Here is an 18,770-nt window from a genome sequence, read left to right as displayed (position 1 = left end):
GAACTGACGGATGTGAACAGCCTGCATCACACTGCACTGAATTACATAGAACTGAAGAACTGACCGATGTGAACAGCCTGCATCACACTGCACTGAATTACATACCATAGATTTTAATGATAATAAGACATTGATATTAAAATAACTCATGCAAAAACAAAGCATGGCATCCTTTCTTCAAAAATAATTGTTAAATAAGAATGTAATATGTAACGTTGTCAAGTGGTCAGATGGGTGGGCCACAAAAATGCCTTTGAGGTTTTCAAGTGGGCCTGCCTGAACCAGAAGAAGGTCAGCCCTTAATGGCAAATGAGATTACGCTTTCATGATCGCCATATCATGAAGCCCAAGGGTTTCTCTCCCTCCCGTCAGAGACAGGGAGAGAGTGTTTCGTATGATTTCCTTATCATCGTCTGTACAACAGGACGCGGCGGCGGTGGCTCAGGGGTAGAGTGCCAGGATGGTAACCGTAAGGTTGCCAGTTCGAACCCGGGCTCCCCCAGATTTACTGTCGAAGTGTCCTTGAGCAAGACACTGAACCCCTAATTGCTCCCGATGTGCTAGTTGGTGCCTTGCATGGTTTCCGCTGCCATCGGTGTATGAATGGGTGAATGTAATGCACAATCTCTGTAAAGCGCCTTGGATAAAGGCGCTATATAAATGCACCATTTACCATTTACGGTGACTGGGGACGAGCAGAGCAGGACAACATGGCTGCTTCTGAGAAACACAGGAAAAGAACCCCCCCCCCCCCCAGCTCTGGCAACATGTCATTGCTGACAGTGAACAGGCTGTCACGCACACACACACACACACACACACACACACACACACACACACACACACACACACACACACACACACACACACACACACACACACACACACACACACACACACACACACACACACACACACACACACACACACACACACACACACACACACACACACACACACACACTAAAGGTTTCTGAAACAGGACACTGTTCTCTAGAGAACCAGGTTTTCTGGGGCAGATGACAGCCAGCAGAGCCTGTATGTATTCTCTCTCTCTCTCTCTAAAGATTTTGTGTAAGGCACACCCTTCGTGTCTCGCCGCGTCATCGTGCCAAAACCTAACGTGCAACAAACCATGTACAACCCAGATTCGGCACAAACAAGGGACTAAATTCTTTTCGCTCCTATGCCACCAAAATGTGGAACGCCCTACCAACAGTCATTAAGACATGTGAATCCCTTGACTCCTTCAAAACCGCTCTCAAAGGGCACCTACGGATGGCTGCAATTCGAAACTGGCCTCTATAAAATCTGAATCCCCCCCACCCCCCCACCCCATTTTCCCTCACTGTATATTGTATATTTTCCCTTTTGTGCTTCCCATATGATGAATTCCTGTTCTGTTCTTTAGCTACATAGAAATGTCTATTTGTATGTCTCTAAATGGTTCTATGTCTTTAAATGTTTTGATGAATTGAACAATGTGGACCCTGTTGTAAACAAGTGTAATGCTTAATTGGGTCGTCCACTCACAGTTGACAGTCTTTGTGTTGAGTTTGTGCTTAAAATGTACTGTAAATTCTACAAACTGTTAATAAATATTTCAATCAATCAATCAATCAATCAATCAATCAATCAAACGTTCTCACGGAAGACAGTTTGGCCCTTACATACAGGCTACCCGCTGCTATATTATTATATCAAAACATAATGTTATATCATTGACCTAAATGGCGTTAAATCGACATTAACAGTATGATGACAGTAGGACAAGTTAAACATGCAGTGTGCCAAATACTTTACCTGGGTAACATCATGTTCTGATAATAATAATAACTAGAAAAAGTGCCCTTCTGGGCACAGGTCTCCACCAGGATAGGAATGTAGGACATCTGTTTGAAACTGAGCACTCCTGTGAACTTTGGAAGCCAATCTTAACCAATCAGGATGGAGTCTGAGAAATCTGAAAGACCGGTTTCGTTGAATGGCTCTAGAGAGACTGTGTACCAATTTGCGTGATGTTTGGACAAAATCTGTAGGTGTACTGTGCAAAAACTTGTTTTGCACAAAGCGGCCTCCTGGTGGCGCTATAACAGGCCGTTCTGGAAAGTTTGGGGCAGAGGTTCATCGTTGGCATTCAGGGAGTGTGTGTGCAAAATTTGGCATCGACCGGGTTAACGGTGGCCGAGATTAGCTGCTCACGGACACACACACACACATACACACACACACGGACGGACACACACACACACGGACGGACGGAGTGCAAAACATACTCTCCCCCCATGCCTTCGGCCTGGTGGAGACAATAATCCTGTACCGTCACCGTGTAGTGTTTCGTTTCATTAGCACGAGGGTGATAAAATAGGCTACAGCTGTTGATCCCTTGATGATCCACTGCTGCTGCTGCCCGCTGTGTGAGCACATGGTAAAGATACCAAGGATTGGGCCATGACGTCACTGTTATGCCAAGAAACACGGAAGTAACACGGACTCGAAGCCATTTATAAATCACAGTCATAGCTATGCGTCCGTCCGCTGACGAATCCTTGGCATTTTCATTCGAACGGACACCGCTGTTTAGGAAAATCCTTTGGGTCGGGAAACAGTTTCCAGCAATTACATTTTGGGCAGGCAAGATGTGTATATATTAAGGCTGTCCCCGAACATTCAGGGTTCGAATGTTCGCTCGTTAAGGTTGGCACTCGAATCTTAATTTATGGCCTTGAACCATTCGTTTTTTTTATTTTTATTATTATATTCTTTTATTATTATATACTGTATTTCTTTTTTTACTCAGAAATATATCTCTGCGAGAATGCGATATGCATAATAAGAGTACTATGTTCATGTTGTGTTTACAATAATTTGAAAGTCCTGCAGACGGCAGAAGAGACAAACACAGTAACACACACACACTCAATGCGCTTCTGAGAGTAGCCTACATACACAGGTGGAACAAATTAATGAAAGAGAGACTAACGATCAAGCTACGCTCTCGTTGCCTGCCAGGCTGCCAGCAACTCATTCAACTCATGGCAAAGTTTTGAGTGGTGCAACCACTCCTACAACCAGCTTGCAATGTCCTCGTACCTGTTTGTGTGTGTGTCTGTGAGAGCACGAGTATGTGACTTAATAATAGCAGTAGGGGGCGCCAGAAACAGTGAGAGGGGTAGTGTCTCTAATGAGTGAGAGAGAGAGAGAGAGAGAGAAGGGGGGGGGGGGGGGGGGGGGGAATTGCACCACTCAGTTCACACGTGTGTGATTTTTATGGAATGATGAGCTCGCATCAGGGAGTAGCTGACCATTTGGTTGCCCTACTCGTAGGATATTTGTGCTGCCCCCCTCCCGACGAGAGTGCTGCGAGCCTATTCCTCATGCAGTCGCAGATCGGCTATTTTCGCTGTTTGCGAGGATGCACACACGGCCGCTCGTGGCACGGCCCCAGCAGCGGAGCACATGTCATCAGAGCCACTAGACGCTGTGTGTGTGTGTGTGTGTGTGTGTGTGTGTGTGTGCGCGCGCGCGTGTTGGGAGAGAGAGAGAGAGAGAGGGAGGGGGAGACGCGCTACGTGCTGCGCTCTGATCATGTTCAAGACGGATATCTCGTGTTGTCATTATAGTGTATTAAAAGTAAAGACGGTTGTATCCACACTCAAAATGCACACCTTCCCGGTCGGCCAACCCGGTAGCAACCCTCACCAACCCCTGATGAACTTAACCATTATTTCACTGATCGTCTATGCAACGTCGCCCCGGAGGATCTATTTATGAATTGCAGCCTGGTTAAAAGCACTCGGAGAAATTAATTAATTAGAACCAATTAACCAAATGGTTCGGATGTTCGCTCGGAAATTCCTGCAAATGTTCGAGTCCTAAAAACAGGGCTAGGGTACAGCCTTAGTATATATACCTGCCAGACGAGTAGAATACAAAGGCTGAAAGGCCTTTGAATGCATTTGCATTCCAATGGGTGATTGAAGGTTGCGCTCTGCACGCAGCGGCCAAATCCGCTACCCACTAATAGTTCTCAGGTCTGGTATGTGTCCTGTTTTTTCTCAGTCGTGTTTTCAAATAGATTTGTAGATACAATGGGAAAACTTGGGGGATTCCCTTCTCGCGTACCAGTGGCACATGTCCCGCGGACCGGTGGTTGGGAAGCTCTACAAGTGCCGCGCTACGAGTTTGTAGGTCTGCTATTTTTGGAAAAATCGTGAAAATGTGCCTCAAATCTTTGAATGGTATATTCTTTCAGAGTTTCAGTTTTAACTCAAATCTTTGCTTCTGGGAGGGTCCCTGGAACAACATATTTTCAGATGGGGGTCGGCGGCATATTACATAACATTTTTGGGGTCTTTGACATGAAATATTGAGAACCACTGATATGGAAACATGTATGGTTTTTCAGAAAATTACATTTTAAAAACATTTTTAAATTTTGACCTAAATGGGCTAGTGTACCTGAATCTCCATGCCTTGCTCCAGAAGTCTCTTGGCCTGGTTCTCAACCTCCAGCCTGGCTCTGCTAATGAGGAGCAGCTCACTCTCAATCACCTCAATCCCACTCAGGTCCACGCCCTGGGACAGGTAATCTGCAGGGGACACACACGCACCTTTGTATTACTATATATATAATCCCACTCAGGTCCACGCCCTGGGACAGGCAATCTGCAGGGGACACACACACACCTTTGTATTACTATACCAACAAATCAAAAATAGCTGCTAGACCTGCTATATTTCGGCTCAATGCTCCCGAGTGCTGCTGCTCGCGGCGACCCGCGAGATTATTCTGAGAACTATGTGTTGTTTTGTTTTTAACCTTCTCAAAATTGGATCGACAATTCGACACTCACATGTCCAAATAGAGAACATATTCCCACCCGAAGCTTATTGCTTATTAAACTCGTATCGATGTTGAGAGACCGGAGCGAGCACGAGCAGACAAATAAAAACAGCAGCACACGCTCACACAGACTAGTTGCGCACTTTGTAAAAGTTTTTCAGCTTTCCTCATTGTCTTCTGGGGTGGAAACTACAGATTTCTACAAGGTAATATGAGGTCCATGCTTCTTGATCTTGCCGTGTAAAATTATAGTCTTTGCAAGCAAGCAGCCAAAATGTCACGGCAATGCTTTTCTGCTTCGAAACAGCTTCGCATCGCATTGACGAGACCATGCAGGTAGATTTAAACAGTCAAATCCCAATTATTTTTCTACCTTAACCCATTTTGGGTTTGCTTTAGCTATTGAAAAATAGCAGATCTACAAGCTCATAGCTTGTAGGTCTGCTATTTTTGAAAAATCGAAGAACCACTGACATAGAAACATAGCTTTTTCAGAAAACTGTCAGGATGTAGAAGACATTTTTAGAATCTGATCTCAGGTCAAAATGGGTTAATTAGGACGATTTATTACAATTATAGCGTTGCATTTGTGTGTTTTTTGTTTGTTTTTTAAATAAAGACAGTTGGACAGGGGTAGAATGACGCACGTCGACCCTCGTGTGATATGAGCTGCTAAAGCACCATTCTGACGCAACTCAGCGCAAGGTGATGCATGACGCGAGGAGTTGCAAGGCTTAAGAAGTAAGCATAAAACAACCATTTATCTTTTGAGGAACAGAAAAAAACGGTCTTCATGATGCCTCATTTTCAATTCTACTATACTTGTGGGGGCATTTGGTGGTCCTGTTAAGTATTGTAATACAAGCACATATGAAGACAACGAATAACTCAAACTATAAGGGTCAAATCCAGGGCATGGGACAGCAGGTGTTGTCCCCCATTCTCTTTGCGCTGTCGTGAGTTCTGTCGACTTTTGTGTGCGATTCAATATTTCATATTTGGGTGCCGAGCTGGAAAAGTTCATAAACCTTCCAGTCTGATTAATTCAATTCCTTGGTGAATCTCTGTCTCATCCGCAGCTGCTGCTGAGTCGGAGTGTACTCCCGTAGCGCAATCTGTGTGTCCCCAATCCAGGTAAAAATGTATTGAGTCCCAAGACACTGTTCAAGTTAATCTGCTCCCAATAGGTCTTCTTCAGAATGTCTCTCCCAGTGGGAGATTAACCTTTCTGTTATTTTATTTTCCACACCTGCCAAAATAATAATAATGGAAATAATAATAATAACTCGAAAAAGTGTCCTTCTGGGCACAGGTCTCCACCAGGATAGGAATGTAGGACATTGCAGCTTGCCTTCATCTGGTGGTTGGATAAAAGGGCAACAAAAGTAAATTATCCACAGATCTGTGCAGTTAGAGGTAAAAACACTTTTCGGCCAGTTATAGCGCCACCTTGAGGCTGAGTTGAAATTGTTCATGTGGCATTTCGTCCTCGGCCTAGTGGGAATGTGGGTGCACAATTTCACGGAAATCACGCGATGTGTTCATGATTTGCAGCATTTTGTTTGAAACTGAGCACTCCTGTGAACTTTGGAAGCCAATCTTAACCAATCAGGATGGAGTCTGATAAATCTGAAAGACCCGTTTCGTTGAATGGCTCTAGAGAGACTGTGTACCAATTTGCGTGATGTTTGGACAAAATCTGTAGGTGTACTGTGCAAAAACTTGTTTTGTACAAAGCGGCCTCCTGGTGGCGCTATAACAGGCCGTTCTGGAAAGTTTGGGGCAGAGGTTCATCGTTGGCATCCAGGGAGTGTGTGTGCAAAATATGGCATTGACCGGGTTAACGGTGGCCGAGATTAGCTGTTCACGGACACACGGACACACAAACGGACGGACGGAGTGCAAAACATACTCTCCCCACATGCCTTCGGCCTGGTGGAGACAATAATAATAATAACTAGAAAAAGTGCCCTTCTGGGCACAGGTCTCCACCAGGATAGGAATGTAGGACATTGCAGCTTGATGAATTGAACAATGTGGACCCTGTTGTAAACAAGTGTAATGCTTAATTGGGTCGTCCACTCACAGTTAACAGTCTTTGTATTGAGTTTGTGCTTGAAATGTACTGTAAATTCTGCAAACTGTTAATAAATATTTCAATCAATCAATCAAACCTTCATCTGGTGGTTGGATAAAAGGGCAACAAAAGTAAATTATCCACAGATCTGTGCAGTTAGAGGTAAAAACACTTTTCGGCCAGTTATAGCGCCACCTTGAGGCTGAGTTGAAATTGTTCATGTGGCATTTCGTCGTGCACAATTTCACGGAAATCACGCGATGTGTTCATGATTTGCAGCATTTTGTTTGAAACTGAGCACTCCTGTGAACTTTGGAAGCCAATCTTAACCAATCAGGATGGAGTCTGAGAAATCTGAAAGACCGGTTTCGTTGAATGGCTCTAGAGAGACTGTGTACCAATTTGCGAGATGTTTGGACAAAATCTGTAGGTGTACTGTGCAAAAACTTGTTTTGCACAAAGTGGCCTCCTGGTGGCGCTATAACAGGCCGTTCTGGAAAGTTTGGGGCAGAGGTTCATCGTTGGCATCCAGGGAGTGTGTGTGCAAAATTTGGCATCGACCGGGTTAACGGTGGCCGAGATTAGCTGCTCACGGACACACACACGGACGGACACACGGACGGACACACGGACGGACGGACGGAGTGCAAAACATACTCTCCCCCCATGCCTTCGGCCTGGTGGAGACAATAATTAATTGCATTTTATAGCGCTTTTCCAAGTGCTCAAAGCACTTTACAATGGTTCATTCATTCATACATTTGGAGGTGAAGTGGCGAACAGTCGACGCCAGCGTCCTCACTTCCCACATTCACACACCAATGGTGGCGAGCTCACACCGACCGACTCATTGGAGGCAACGTGGGGTTCAGTGTCTTGCCCAAGGACACTTCGACACGAGGAGCCGGGATTCGAACCGCCAACACAGGGATCATTGGACGCCCCACTACGAGACAGTAACTAAGATAATTTACTTGAGTACTGTACATTTTTGGAGTTTATTTATTCATTTATTTATATTTTGCAAGCTCATGACTTTCACTCCGCTACACTTCAAATGAACTTTTGAATTAATCACTTAAAGGACAATTCCGGACTACAAAATGACTTCTAAATCCTGAAAGTTTTCTAAAAAAAAACCTATGTTTCTGTGTCAGTCGTGCTCAACAATTTCATGTCAAGGACCCACAGAATTATCTGTATTTGGCTGCCGACCCCCATCTGAAAATATGTAGTTCCAGGGACCTCCCAGAAGCCAACATTTGAGTTAAAAATGTTCGCTCTGAAAGAATATATATTCATTCTTGCACCACATTTTCACGATTTTTCAATAGCAGCAGACCTACACGCTCATATGAGCTTGTAGATCTGCTATTTTTCAATAGCTAAAGTATAACAATGCTTAAAACACCAAAAGGGAGGCCTGGGCCGTAGCTCAGCGGTCCAGGCACCTTGGCCGGTGGTCACTAATCACTATTCTCATCTGAACGGCGGAACGGATTTGACAAAAAGACAGATTTTGGAGTATTTTTCAGAGAAAACAGGCAGGAAAGAAATCATGAGTGGATTCCAATGGGGTGTGCGCGCATTTCTCCCTGTGCCTGGAGGGACATAGTAACCTGCCTAGCAACCTGGGCGCAGTAGAGGTATGTGTTTGGCTTCTGCCGGTGGATTTTGAAAAGCGAATACCCGCGGCACGGCGGTTTCGGCTATCAAAGGGTAATTATGATAACCTGTGGTGCCGCGGGTCATGGCGACAAGGGTGTTAAGTCCTATTTCAAATATAGTGCAACAATAGTGGTAATAAGTGCACTCTATTCTGCCTTTAAAGAAGGCATAAGCCAAACATGAAAAAAGGATCGGTCTAAGAAGCTAAGTAGTTCAGATCTATTTAAAGCTACTTTGTCCTGCCATTTGTTACCTCTTAAATAACTGCTGTGACATAAGGCTATATCTTGCACCACCCTTTCCCCTTATCCCTAAACGTATTAGCCATTTTTTTACTATTTTATATAAACCTTTTCAAATACTGTAGTTCAAATAGCTAACAACGTGTCGATGTGCATTGTAGATTGGCTACTTGAACTATTTAAAATGTTTGTCAAAAAAGAAGGAAAAAAAAGACAAATACGTTGTGGGATAAGGGGTGACGCAAGATATGGCCCATGATAGAGCACAGAAGTCTGACGTCACTTTCAGTAGAAGGCGCCAATACACAGGTTCATGTATTTTTTTATTTGCATTGTAATCCCCATTTTAGGTCGCTTCATATAAGACTGTGTTTGAAAAATAAACCGACCATAAACCGACCACCCTGGCCTGTCAGGGGAGTGGCTGTGCGTCGTTAATGATGTCCATTCATATTTGATACAGCCAGTTTCTGGAGAAAATGGAATTAATGTGGCCTCAAAAGCCTTGAAACTACATATGAAGGCAATGTCGCTGCTAATATACGTCACGCCCAGCTGTCAACACATTGCGTTCCTGAGATTCCTCGTTGACGTAAGCTCAGCTGGTGGTGACTCGACTCGTACTATCCGCGAAACATTAAATATCAATAAAATAAAAATAAATGTAAATGTAATTAACATTCAGTTTCTGTTGTGCGACGGGCAGATGCAGCAACCCCACCTACCCGGAAATGTAGTCTCTGGTTACTTTGACTCATTTCTAACGCTTATTTTGTTACTCTTTGGGTATATTTGTACATTTCCACCTTCAGACGAAGCTTCATATCCATATGAGTGAAAAGGCCGGGGTGATCGGTTTATTTTTCAAACACAGTTCTTATATGAGGCGATCTAAAATCACATTACAATGCAAATAAAAAGTACACGAACCTGTGGACTGACGCCCTCCACTGACAATGATGTCAGGACTTCGGTGCTCTATGTCTAATCCTGTACTCCGTTCATCATGGGGGGGAGGCAAACTTGTGATTAATGCACAATATTTAAAATGTAACAATAGTGAAAATAGCAGATATACAAGCTAAGCTATTTTAAATATTTCTGCACGGCACCATAGTACAATTAACACAGGGTTAAGTCGTAAAATAGATTTAGTCGATAATAAAAAATAATTGTTGTTTCATGGGTGAAACCCCCCCCCCCCCCTGCATGAGCCTTTATGGCCAAGATGAAGGTTATTGGTTCTAAATATCGGTTTTCATACAGTATATTCTCAGTTAATTGCCCAGCCCTAGTATACAGTACCATTCATCTCTCATCATTTGACAGTGTGTGTGTTTATAAGCCATGGGGGACTTATTAGTCCCCCAGGGATGTATTTGTAAATACATCAAAGATGCGAATATAATCCTTTTCTAATGGATGCCTTGGCCTGGAGGAGAGGTCATCAGGTGGTCTCCAACCTTCTTAGAGTGTTTCAACCCTCAACCACTGCACTCTCCAGTTGGCGGGTCAGCAGTGATTGGTCAAGTCACTGCTCCTCTCCTCCAGGCCTCCAGCTACAGACGAATCCACGGAGGGGCACCCCGCACGCAGCCATCACCGAGGCGCAACCAGCACCGGGAGAGAGGGCCACACCCGGCCAACAGGCTGTGGGTCGAAACCTGCCGGCCAGGTGCAGCAAACCAGTGCTGACCACACCTCAGCAACCGGCGCGCCCAGGGCACCCCCCCCCCCGCGGACCCGCCCACTGTCCTTTCTCCCCTGCCAGAACTAATAGGAAGCTCTCTCTGCCTTGTGTGTTCTTGGGGGACATCAGGCACTGGGAGGTCTCTAGGACTATGGTTTGCCTCCTGCCTAGTGTCCTCCTACGTCTCACCAGACTGTTCGTCTGTGCGGTGTGCATGTGTCCGTCCTTGTCCACCTTACTCTGGTGTATTTGAATACACCACCAATACTAGGGACCCCTCCTGTTATCACTCAACTTCAGGGATTCCCAGTCTGTTGGCCGGGGACCACTGGTTTCATAACAAGTGGACACCAAGTAATTGGCAAAAAAACTATGATGATAATAATAATTGTCTCCACCAGGCCGAAGGCATGGGGAGAGAGTATGTTTTGCACTCCGTCCGTATATGTGTGTGTGTGTGTGTGTGTGTGTGTGTGTGTGTGTGTGTGCGTCTGTTAACAGCTAATCTCCGGCACCGTTAACACGACCCACCCAGCAGACAACTTAACCCATTTAGGCCTGACATCAAAATTTAAATAATGTTTTCTAAATCATGACTGAAATATTTCTATATCAGTGGTGCTCAATATTTCATGTCAAGGACCCCAAAAATGATATGTAATTGGTCGCCGACCCCCATCTGAAAATAATGTTGTTCCAGAAATCCCCCCAGAAGCAAAGATTTGAGTTAAAAACGTTCGCTCTGAAAGAATATATATTCAGAAGATTTGCGACACAGTTAAAAAAAAAATAGCAGATCAACAAGCTCATAGCACGCCACTCGGTGGCACGCTATGAGCTTGTATGAGCTATTTTTCAACAGCTAAACTAAAGCATAACATAATGCTTAAAACACCAAAAACACAACAGCCTGTCGGCTTGAGGGCCCTGCTGATCTGGAAAAGGTTTGGAACCGCTGCTCTACACTAGATAAATTATTTTCACCTGAAAAAAGCTGCATTATTTTCGCCAAATATTCCCCTTAGAATAGCGTCGCTAGGCTTCACCCGGTTAATACATTTTCCAAAGTGGCGCTTTCCTAAACCAAAGACACAGCGAAGGAACAATGTTGATTTTGTCGACTAAAACTGACCAAAAATTATGGTCGAAGTAAATAAAAAAAATAAGGTGTAATGACGTAAGACGATGTAAGACAAAACTAGACAAACATGTTAGGGAGGGGTTAGTGGAGAAGAGATCCAGTAGAACAAAAGTCATTTTATGTTTGGTTGCGCTCAGGTGTTCACAACGCACGTTGCGAGCTTGTAGATCTGGCTATTTTCAGCATGCAAACAGTATAAAATGTATCCATTACTACAATCAAGGCCTGCCAGAATACATTTTATGAATCTATGATCTTATATTTAGTTGACTAAAACTAGACTCAAAAGACTATGACAAAAACTAAATCAAAATTTGCCATAAAAAATAGACACTGCAGAGGAATGCACACTTGCACACTGCGTGGATGCAGAGGTGACTGGGGAGGAATGGGGAGGGGAGAATGGGCTATAATAAAGCTCTTTCACATGCCATTTGTCCGGGCCTGCTCGATTGTTGAGGCACTCCCCGGCGAGAGCATTATCAGGCAGGTGGCAGACTGAGTCACACAGGACAGGACCAGGGGAATTGGACAGAATCCACATTCAATCCAAAAGCAATCCACTCACCGCCATCAACCCGGAGTACACAAAGCCTGTCTGCGACCACGGTCCACCAGCTGAGCCCCCCCCCCCCCCCCCCCCCCGTTGCCCCTGTGTGTGTGTGTGTGTGTGTGTGTGTGTGTGTGTGTGTGTGCGTGCGTGCATGGTATGTGAATTGAGAGCACTGGAGACATCATCACAAGTGATGTTTGAGTGTTTTCTTTTTTTGTATTGACACCTTTGTGTAATAGGGCACTTTGAAGGCATGCATGTAGAGTCATGCACACCACACACGCACACACGTGCACACACAACACACACGCACAAATGACTGCAGGCTATACGTGCCGTGTCGCACGTGCCGTCCATCATTATCGACTGTGTCTATTTGTTGGTGTACATGCCTGGTGTAAAAAGATGAGCCTCACACAGGGAGACAACACAGATGGGGGGAGAACTTAGTGAAACGCCAATACGATCAATACGTCATTATCGTTTATCCTCAGTGTGTGTTCTTCTTACTCTTTGTTCCAGCTCAGCATTAGAGGGAGAACAAGCCGTTAACCGTCTGACGCAGGCAACTACTTCAATGGTCAGGAACGTGGGGTCTGGGGGTCCACGCTGGGGGGCCCCAAAGGTTATATGTAACGTCAAAACTAGCTTAAACACAATAAACCTATATCATATCCAAGCTCACAACATGCAGTTTTGAAACATGCAGGGTTCTCTGGCACAGAAAGACGTTCAGGTGGGGGCATGCGGGCAAATGATGTATCAATGTGGGGGTCCTTGACGTTTGAAAAGCACTGAACTAGTTGACTACAAAGGGCATAACAACAGTAGAGACGCATAGAAGACGGTGCAGTCAGCCGCTCCAGAAGTGCACACACACTCTGGGACATTATGGATCACCATTTCTTTAGTTCATCGAAAATGAATGCCTGAAATAGCCTCCTAACAATAACATGTACAGGGGAAATACAACTGCCAGATGCAATGTGTCACAGCTAGTGTAAACCAGCATGTGACTGGGTCTATGTGCGTATGTAAATTATGTCCACCTGCATGCACTTAAGCACCCCATAATGGTGCTACTTTTAGCTTCATACTTGGTCCTTCAGCACGTTAAAGTTCATAATTCATATTAGGAAATTCCTTTAATGATTTATTGGAGGGGCGCTGGCCCCTCCTATGTCCAGCTTTGAGGGTTTGTGTAAACACCAACATTGAATGCCATTGACAATGAATGGCCAGTTTTGAGTGTTTGTGTAAACACAAACATTGAAGACGAAGGAGAGGACGCGAATTGTGATTGGCTGGAATGAGATGATAAGAGTATATGCTAAGATGTATACAATTGGGGTGGTACAATTTGGTCTCCCTATACTCTTCTTGGACAGCCTTTGACACAATCCCGTTTCTTCGTGGACACAAACCAAAATTATATTTCTCCCCAGAGCAAGCACGGCAGGCTCTATTAGCTTGTTTGGTAAAAAATGGCAGCACTTGCGCAGGAGGCCCATGTTTAAATCCGGGGTCGAAGAACCTATAACTATAACATGAATTTCAAAACAGTGTTTAATATTTAATATCATATTGTCCCTCAAACTTATTTCTAATGGTTTGAGCCTCAATCACCGCTCTGATATAACCAGTCCATGGCATTTCTTGTTTGCTTCTGAAGTTGTTTTAGCTGCAGTACCACAATGTCCTGATGTGCTGGAGGTGCTGATATGCAACTTATTTAATAATTATAATAGTCATTATAATACTGACGCTAGATAAACACAGGCTTGTTTCCATTCAATGCCAGCTTGGAAAATCAACAACGGCGGACATTGTAAACAAAGTGGAAATGCAAATTTGCAAAGACTGAAGAGACGGAGGAATTATACAAAGTACTGTAGGGTGAAATTGATGACTTCACAAATACGACCAAATCAGTTGAGCTGTTCCTTTCCATAAAAGCCCCTATATGATGAGAAATCATGATTGTTCAAAATTGCATATTTGTGGGGATAGACAATACACAGTCAGGGGAGCTAAAAAAACACCCAACATTTTGAAAAAGTTGAATTTTATGTTATAGGTCCTTTAACATGTTTGTCATGTCATTGTAACTTTCAACACACGCCATCAGCCCGCCAGTCAAACGGCGTTCACTACTAACAGTGACTGACGTCACTTGAGTGTGTTTTAACATAATGAAGGTTTTTCAAGGGATGGAGTGTCCACTCGTCCACCGAAATAAAAGATTGGCTTGTCGTTCAAGTCATACTGTGTACGTGTGTGGCATTCACTGCAGGAGTCTGTTTTAGCGTCACGCCTTGTAGCTGAGCTGCGTTGCCATTACAGTGTTTGTCTATAAATGGTACATTTATATAGCACTTTTTATCCAAAGTGCGTTACATAGATGTAACATGTTGGCGGAAACTGTATTTATTAACTGTAAAGCACATGAATGAATACACTTGCGGTGCCTACGTTATTTGGCGGCCCGCGACACAAAAAAAAAAGGTGTTTAGAGAAGTGGAAGGTCTATTGTGAAAAATAAGGCCGATATCAAAAATAACTTTTGTTTATCATTTCATGATAGTTATTAGACACAGTCTTATGACATCACCAAGAGTGCCATTGGACTGTAAATTATAGACATCGACAATGAGTCATTATGGCAATTATCCCCCTTAAGTGCAAGCATGCTTGCGGACACAGGACCTAACCCAAATGGCTACACTGTAAAAGCCTCACTGATACATTTGCAACTACAAGAGTGTACAAATGTAACCAAATGGACCTTTACGGGTAAATTTTATTTCCCAACAGAGTACACGGTAACTTCACACAGGACACACATTGTAAACATTAAGTGTAATGAAGACATTACTTCCAATGTGGTCCCAAATGGACAAAAGGACCACTAAGGATCCATTTGGTACACTCATTTGTACACTGTCTCACAAGTTAAATGAATGTGTAAATTGCATGCAAAATGCTCACATCCATTCATGCAACACACTTACTAAAGTGGGCATGGCAGACACCCAGACCGGGCTAGCCAAGGGATAGGCTGGATATGGAGGGCTGCAATATTAAAGCAGCATTAAGTATTTATGGACCCTTTCCTCCTTTTCACATGCTTAAAGCAATCGTAGGCGTGAAGACGGAGCCTCCTGACTGTGCACACAACAGTCACGTTCGCCTTTGATAAGAGAACTAGTGTGTGCAAATGCGGGGTGCACTGCAAACAATTAATCAAACTAATCGATTTAATTCAATATACCGTAAGAATAGATTAATAATATATCCCTATTTTTGGACCATGTCACAAAAAATCGACAATTGGTGATATAAATATACAGCGCTTCACAGCTATTTGATGAATCGATAGAATAATCACAAATGAAATAATCAATAGTTGCAGCCTTAGTGCAAATGTTCATTCAATCCTCTCTCTCTCTCTCATATGTCAGAAAAAACTGGAAACTATCATCTGAGCTTACAGTTCTTGAATAAACAGATGCATGTCGGCGTGACCGTCCAAGCTACAGTGACCAGACCTGGGAGGTAGGGGGGATGAAATGGAGTGTGTGTGTGCGTCTGCGTGCGTGCATGGGTGCGTGTGTTTTTACCGAATTGTATCTTGGCTTTAGCTTTACCATAAAAAAGCGGCAAGTAACGGAAAGAAAAAAATGCGAAACAGCGAGAAGCATTTTCGGAACCATTTAAAGTAACCCTTTAAAGTATAAAGGGGACCTGCAGCTGGCTCTGTAGTTGGACCGCTCAACACCACATCCCCTCGTAGCCGATCTACAGTACACGTCCAATAGAATATGGATGGGTACAACAAGTGGTTAATCGATCAGCGTCCGCCTGCTCTAATTGGTAACGTGACGTATGGGTCCACGTTTGGCCACAGCCAGTGGCCTAGCCCCCGGTTGCCATGCCGACACCAAGAAGCCTAATTCCTAGCAGTCACACTGCTGGCCTAATGAGCGGATACGCTCGCTAGACTGTGAAGCCTCATTTACCACTGCTACCAACCAGAAATGACTGACTTTTTGTCTTTTTTTTGGGTTATTTTATAAACACACGACTTGAGCGAGCGGCTGATGGTACAATAAAGAATATATTTACATATATTAAAATATATTTGAACATATTGGGCTAATATGCAGTACAGGCCAATTAAGGTACCATCAGGTAGTAGGTGCTACACATGCACGCAGGACTTTGGCCACTTCTTTGCTACAGCGTGCACGTGTGCGTGCGCGCGCGTGTGTGTGTGTACAGTGATGGTGGTAATGTCAGGGGCTTCCATTAACAATTTCTATTGCCACGGTTACTGAAAACACACGGAAGGCAAACCTGGAGGAGAGGAAGAGATCCGTTTGTGTGTGTGTGTGTGTGTGTGTGTGTGTGTGTGTGTGTGTGTGTGTGTGTGTGTCTGTGACTGTGTGACTGTGTGTGTGTGTGTGCGCATGCATGTTTGTACACTTGTATTGCTATACTTGCGAGGGCCAGATCTGTCCTCAAGTAAAACAGAATTTGAGAAATGGTCCTCACAAGAGAAAGCATTGTTTCATAGTTAACGACGACTTAGACAAATATTTGGGAGTCAGGGTTAAGACATTTAGGTTAGGTTTAGGGATTGGGCCGGGAGTTATGCCTGATGTGTACTTATTTTCACGTGCGCGTCATGGACAAAAAAAAAACAACTAGCTATTTTCGGCTATAGGGCCAGGGGTAGAAATGGCAACCAAACCAGAAATATAAGATGGCATGCACAAAATCGCGTCTGCTGATGTCCTCACAAGTATGTGTGGACATCGTGTGTGTGTGTGGCGCTACAAAAGAGAATGAGAGCTGTAGGTGAAACGTGGATGAGTGTCATGCCCGCATGTTGATGAGCAAGCCCCTCAGGACACCGTATGCAGGCAGCATGAAAGCAGACACTTCAAGAAAGGAACCAGACAAACAACAAAGAGAGAGACAGAGAAAGAGAGAGAGAGAGAGAGAGAGAGAGAGACACACACAAGACACACTAAATCAAAAGAAAGCCAGATGTATACTTGGTCACGTGCCGGTGTCTTGCACACCTCAGAAAAAAGCCGAGTTGCAAGCTCACAGCGTGTCGCGACCACGACACGATGCACTCGCACTGTGAGCTTGTAGATCGGCTATTTGCCTTGCCGACGCACAAATCAAGTCTAAATCGTGGGCTTTAGATCTGATATGTGAATACAGTTAAGTCATAGGCAGAGGTGTGAAAGAAAGCAAAAGAGATAGGAAGGAGAGAGAGCGAGAGAGAGAGTTAGAGAGAGAGAGAGGGAGAGAGAGAGTGTGAGAGTGTGAGAGAGAGAGTGAGAGAGTGAGTGAGAGGGAGAGGGAGGATAGAGAGGGGGGATAGAGGGAGAGAGAGAGCAGGGGGAGAGACGAAGGAGGAGGGGCGACGGATGAGGAGGAGGAAGGGCTGTTGGAGCACAGATACGCAGAGGCAGGAAGAGAGAGAGAGAGGGAGAGAGGGAGGAGAGAGAGCAGAGCATAACACAGTGGCGTGTGTGTGTGAGTGAGTGTGTGTGTGTGTGTGAGAGAAGCAGAGAAGCAGTTTCAGTCTCCTTTCCTTCACTGGACTCAACGGCCTGACTGGCATTCAACCTGTTATTTATATCTCCATCTCTGTGCAAACGGGAAGGGAGGTGGGGGGGTGTGTGTGGGCACAGTGACAGGAGGACAGACCTGCGAGCTTGAGGGGGGGACGGGGGACGGATTAGACTGTGTGTCCTCATCTGTATAGGCGGAGGGCACCTCTGGCGTTTCACCTGAAGAGGAGGGAGGGAGGGAGGCGGGATCCGATACGGCGTCTCTACCTTAGCGCTGCTTCTGAGGATTAACACGGGGGAAAGCTGCAGCGGCCGCCGGCTGGATGGCCGAGCGCCGGTCTTTGTCTGTGAGGTAAGCCGCGCCGTGTGGAACAATACGATACTAACGACGTTATCAGCCAGTATCGAGCCGATGTGCATCTGTGTGTTTGTAGACTAGTGTATGTGCAAGGCCAACGCACACGATCGATTGGGAGAATTTAGTTTCAGACAGACCAAAGACAGATATAGCCACAGCGCGCACACACAGACACTTGATATTTGCACCCACGAAGCCCATTAAAAACAAGCAGTGATAACGATAATGAAGCGAAATGAGTTGCTGTTCAAGTAACAATGAGGGCTACGATGACCTCTGCAGCCGTAACTGAAGCCCACTTCACTTCATGACATTATAAAGGCGGCAATAAGATGAGTTGTTCTCTTGTATTCTGCAGTGACAAGCCAAACAAAACAGCGCAGCAATATATGAACTTCCCGTGCGTAGACAAGACACTTAAGACACCAGGATCTGTGGCACTTTATCGAGCTGATTTATCACACAATTAACACTGGCACTGCATAAATCTACTTGGGCTGAGAGCTCTTGACATTCATCTCTCAACAAGACACTCGTGAATGTGGTGGTGAGACACAGTTAGGAAATGCTACTATCCACAGTCGTAGCATTTACTGTACATAGT

The 18,770-nt window shown here is 44.6% G+C and overlaps 1 protein-coding gene across 1 annotated transcript in view; it reads right to left on the bottom strand.

Annotated features, from left to right (window-relative positions):
* cog5 (component of oligomeric golgi complex 5) overlaps nt 1–18,770 on the bottom strand; it is a 93,382-nt gene that overhangs the window by 45,975 nt on the left and 28,637 nt on the right. Inside the window, exon 7 of the mRNA XM_083758092.1 lies at nt 4,462–4,592. Within this exon, the coding sequence (XP_083614218.1) occupies nt 4,462–4,592 (131 nt within the window). The remainder of the gene's footprint in view (nt 1–4,461; nt 4,593–18,770) is intronic.

The sequence above is a fragment of the Protomyctophum parallelum genome, assembly GCF_964188405.1.
Source record: "Protomyctophum parallelum genome assembly, chromosome: 22".
Taxonomy (NCBI): Eukaryota; Metazoa; Chordata; class Actinopteri; order Myctophiformes; family Myctophidae; genus Protomyctophum; species Protomyctophum parallelum.
This window is presented reverse-complemented; position numbering and strand designations above follow the sequence as displayed.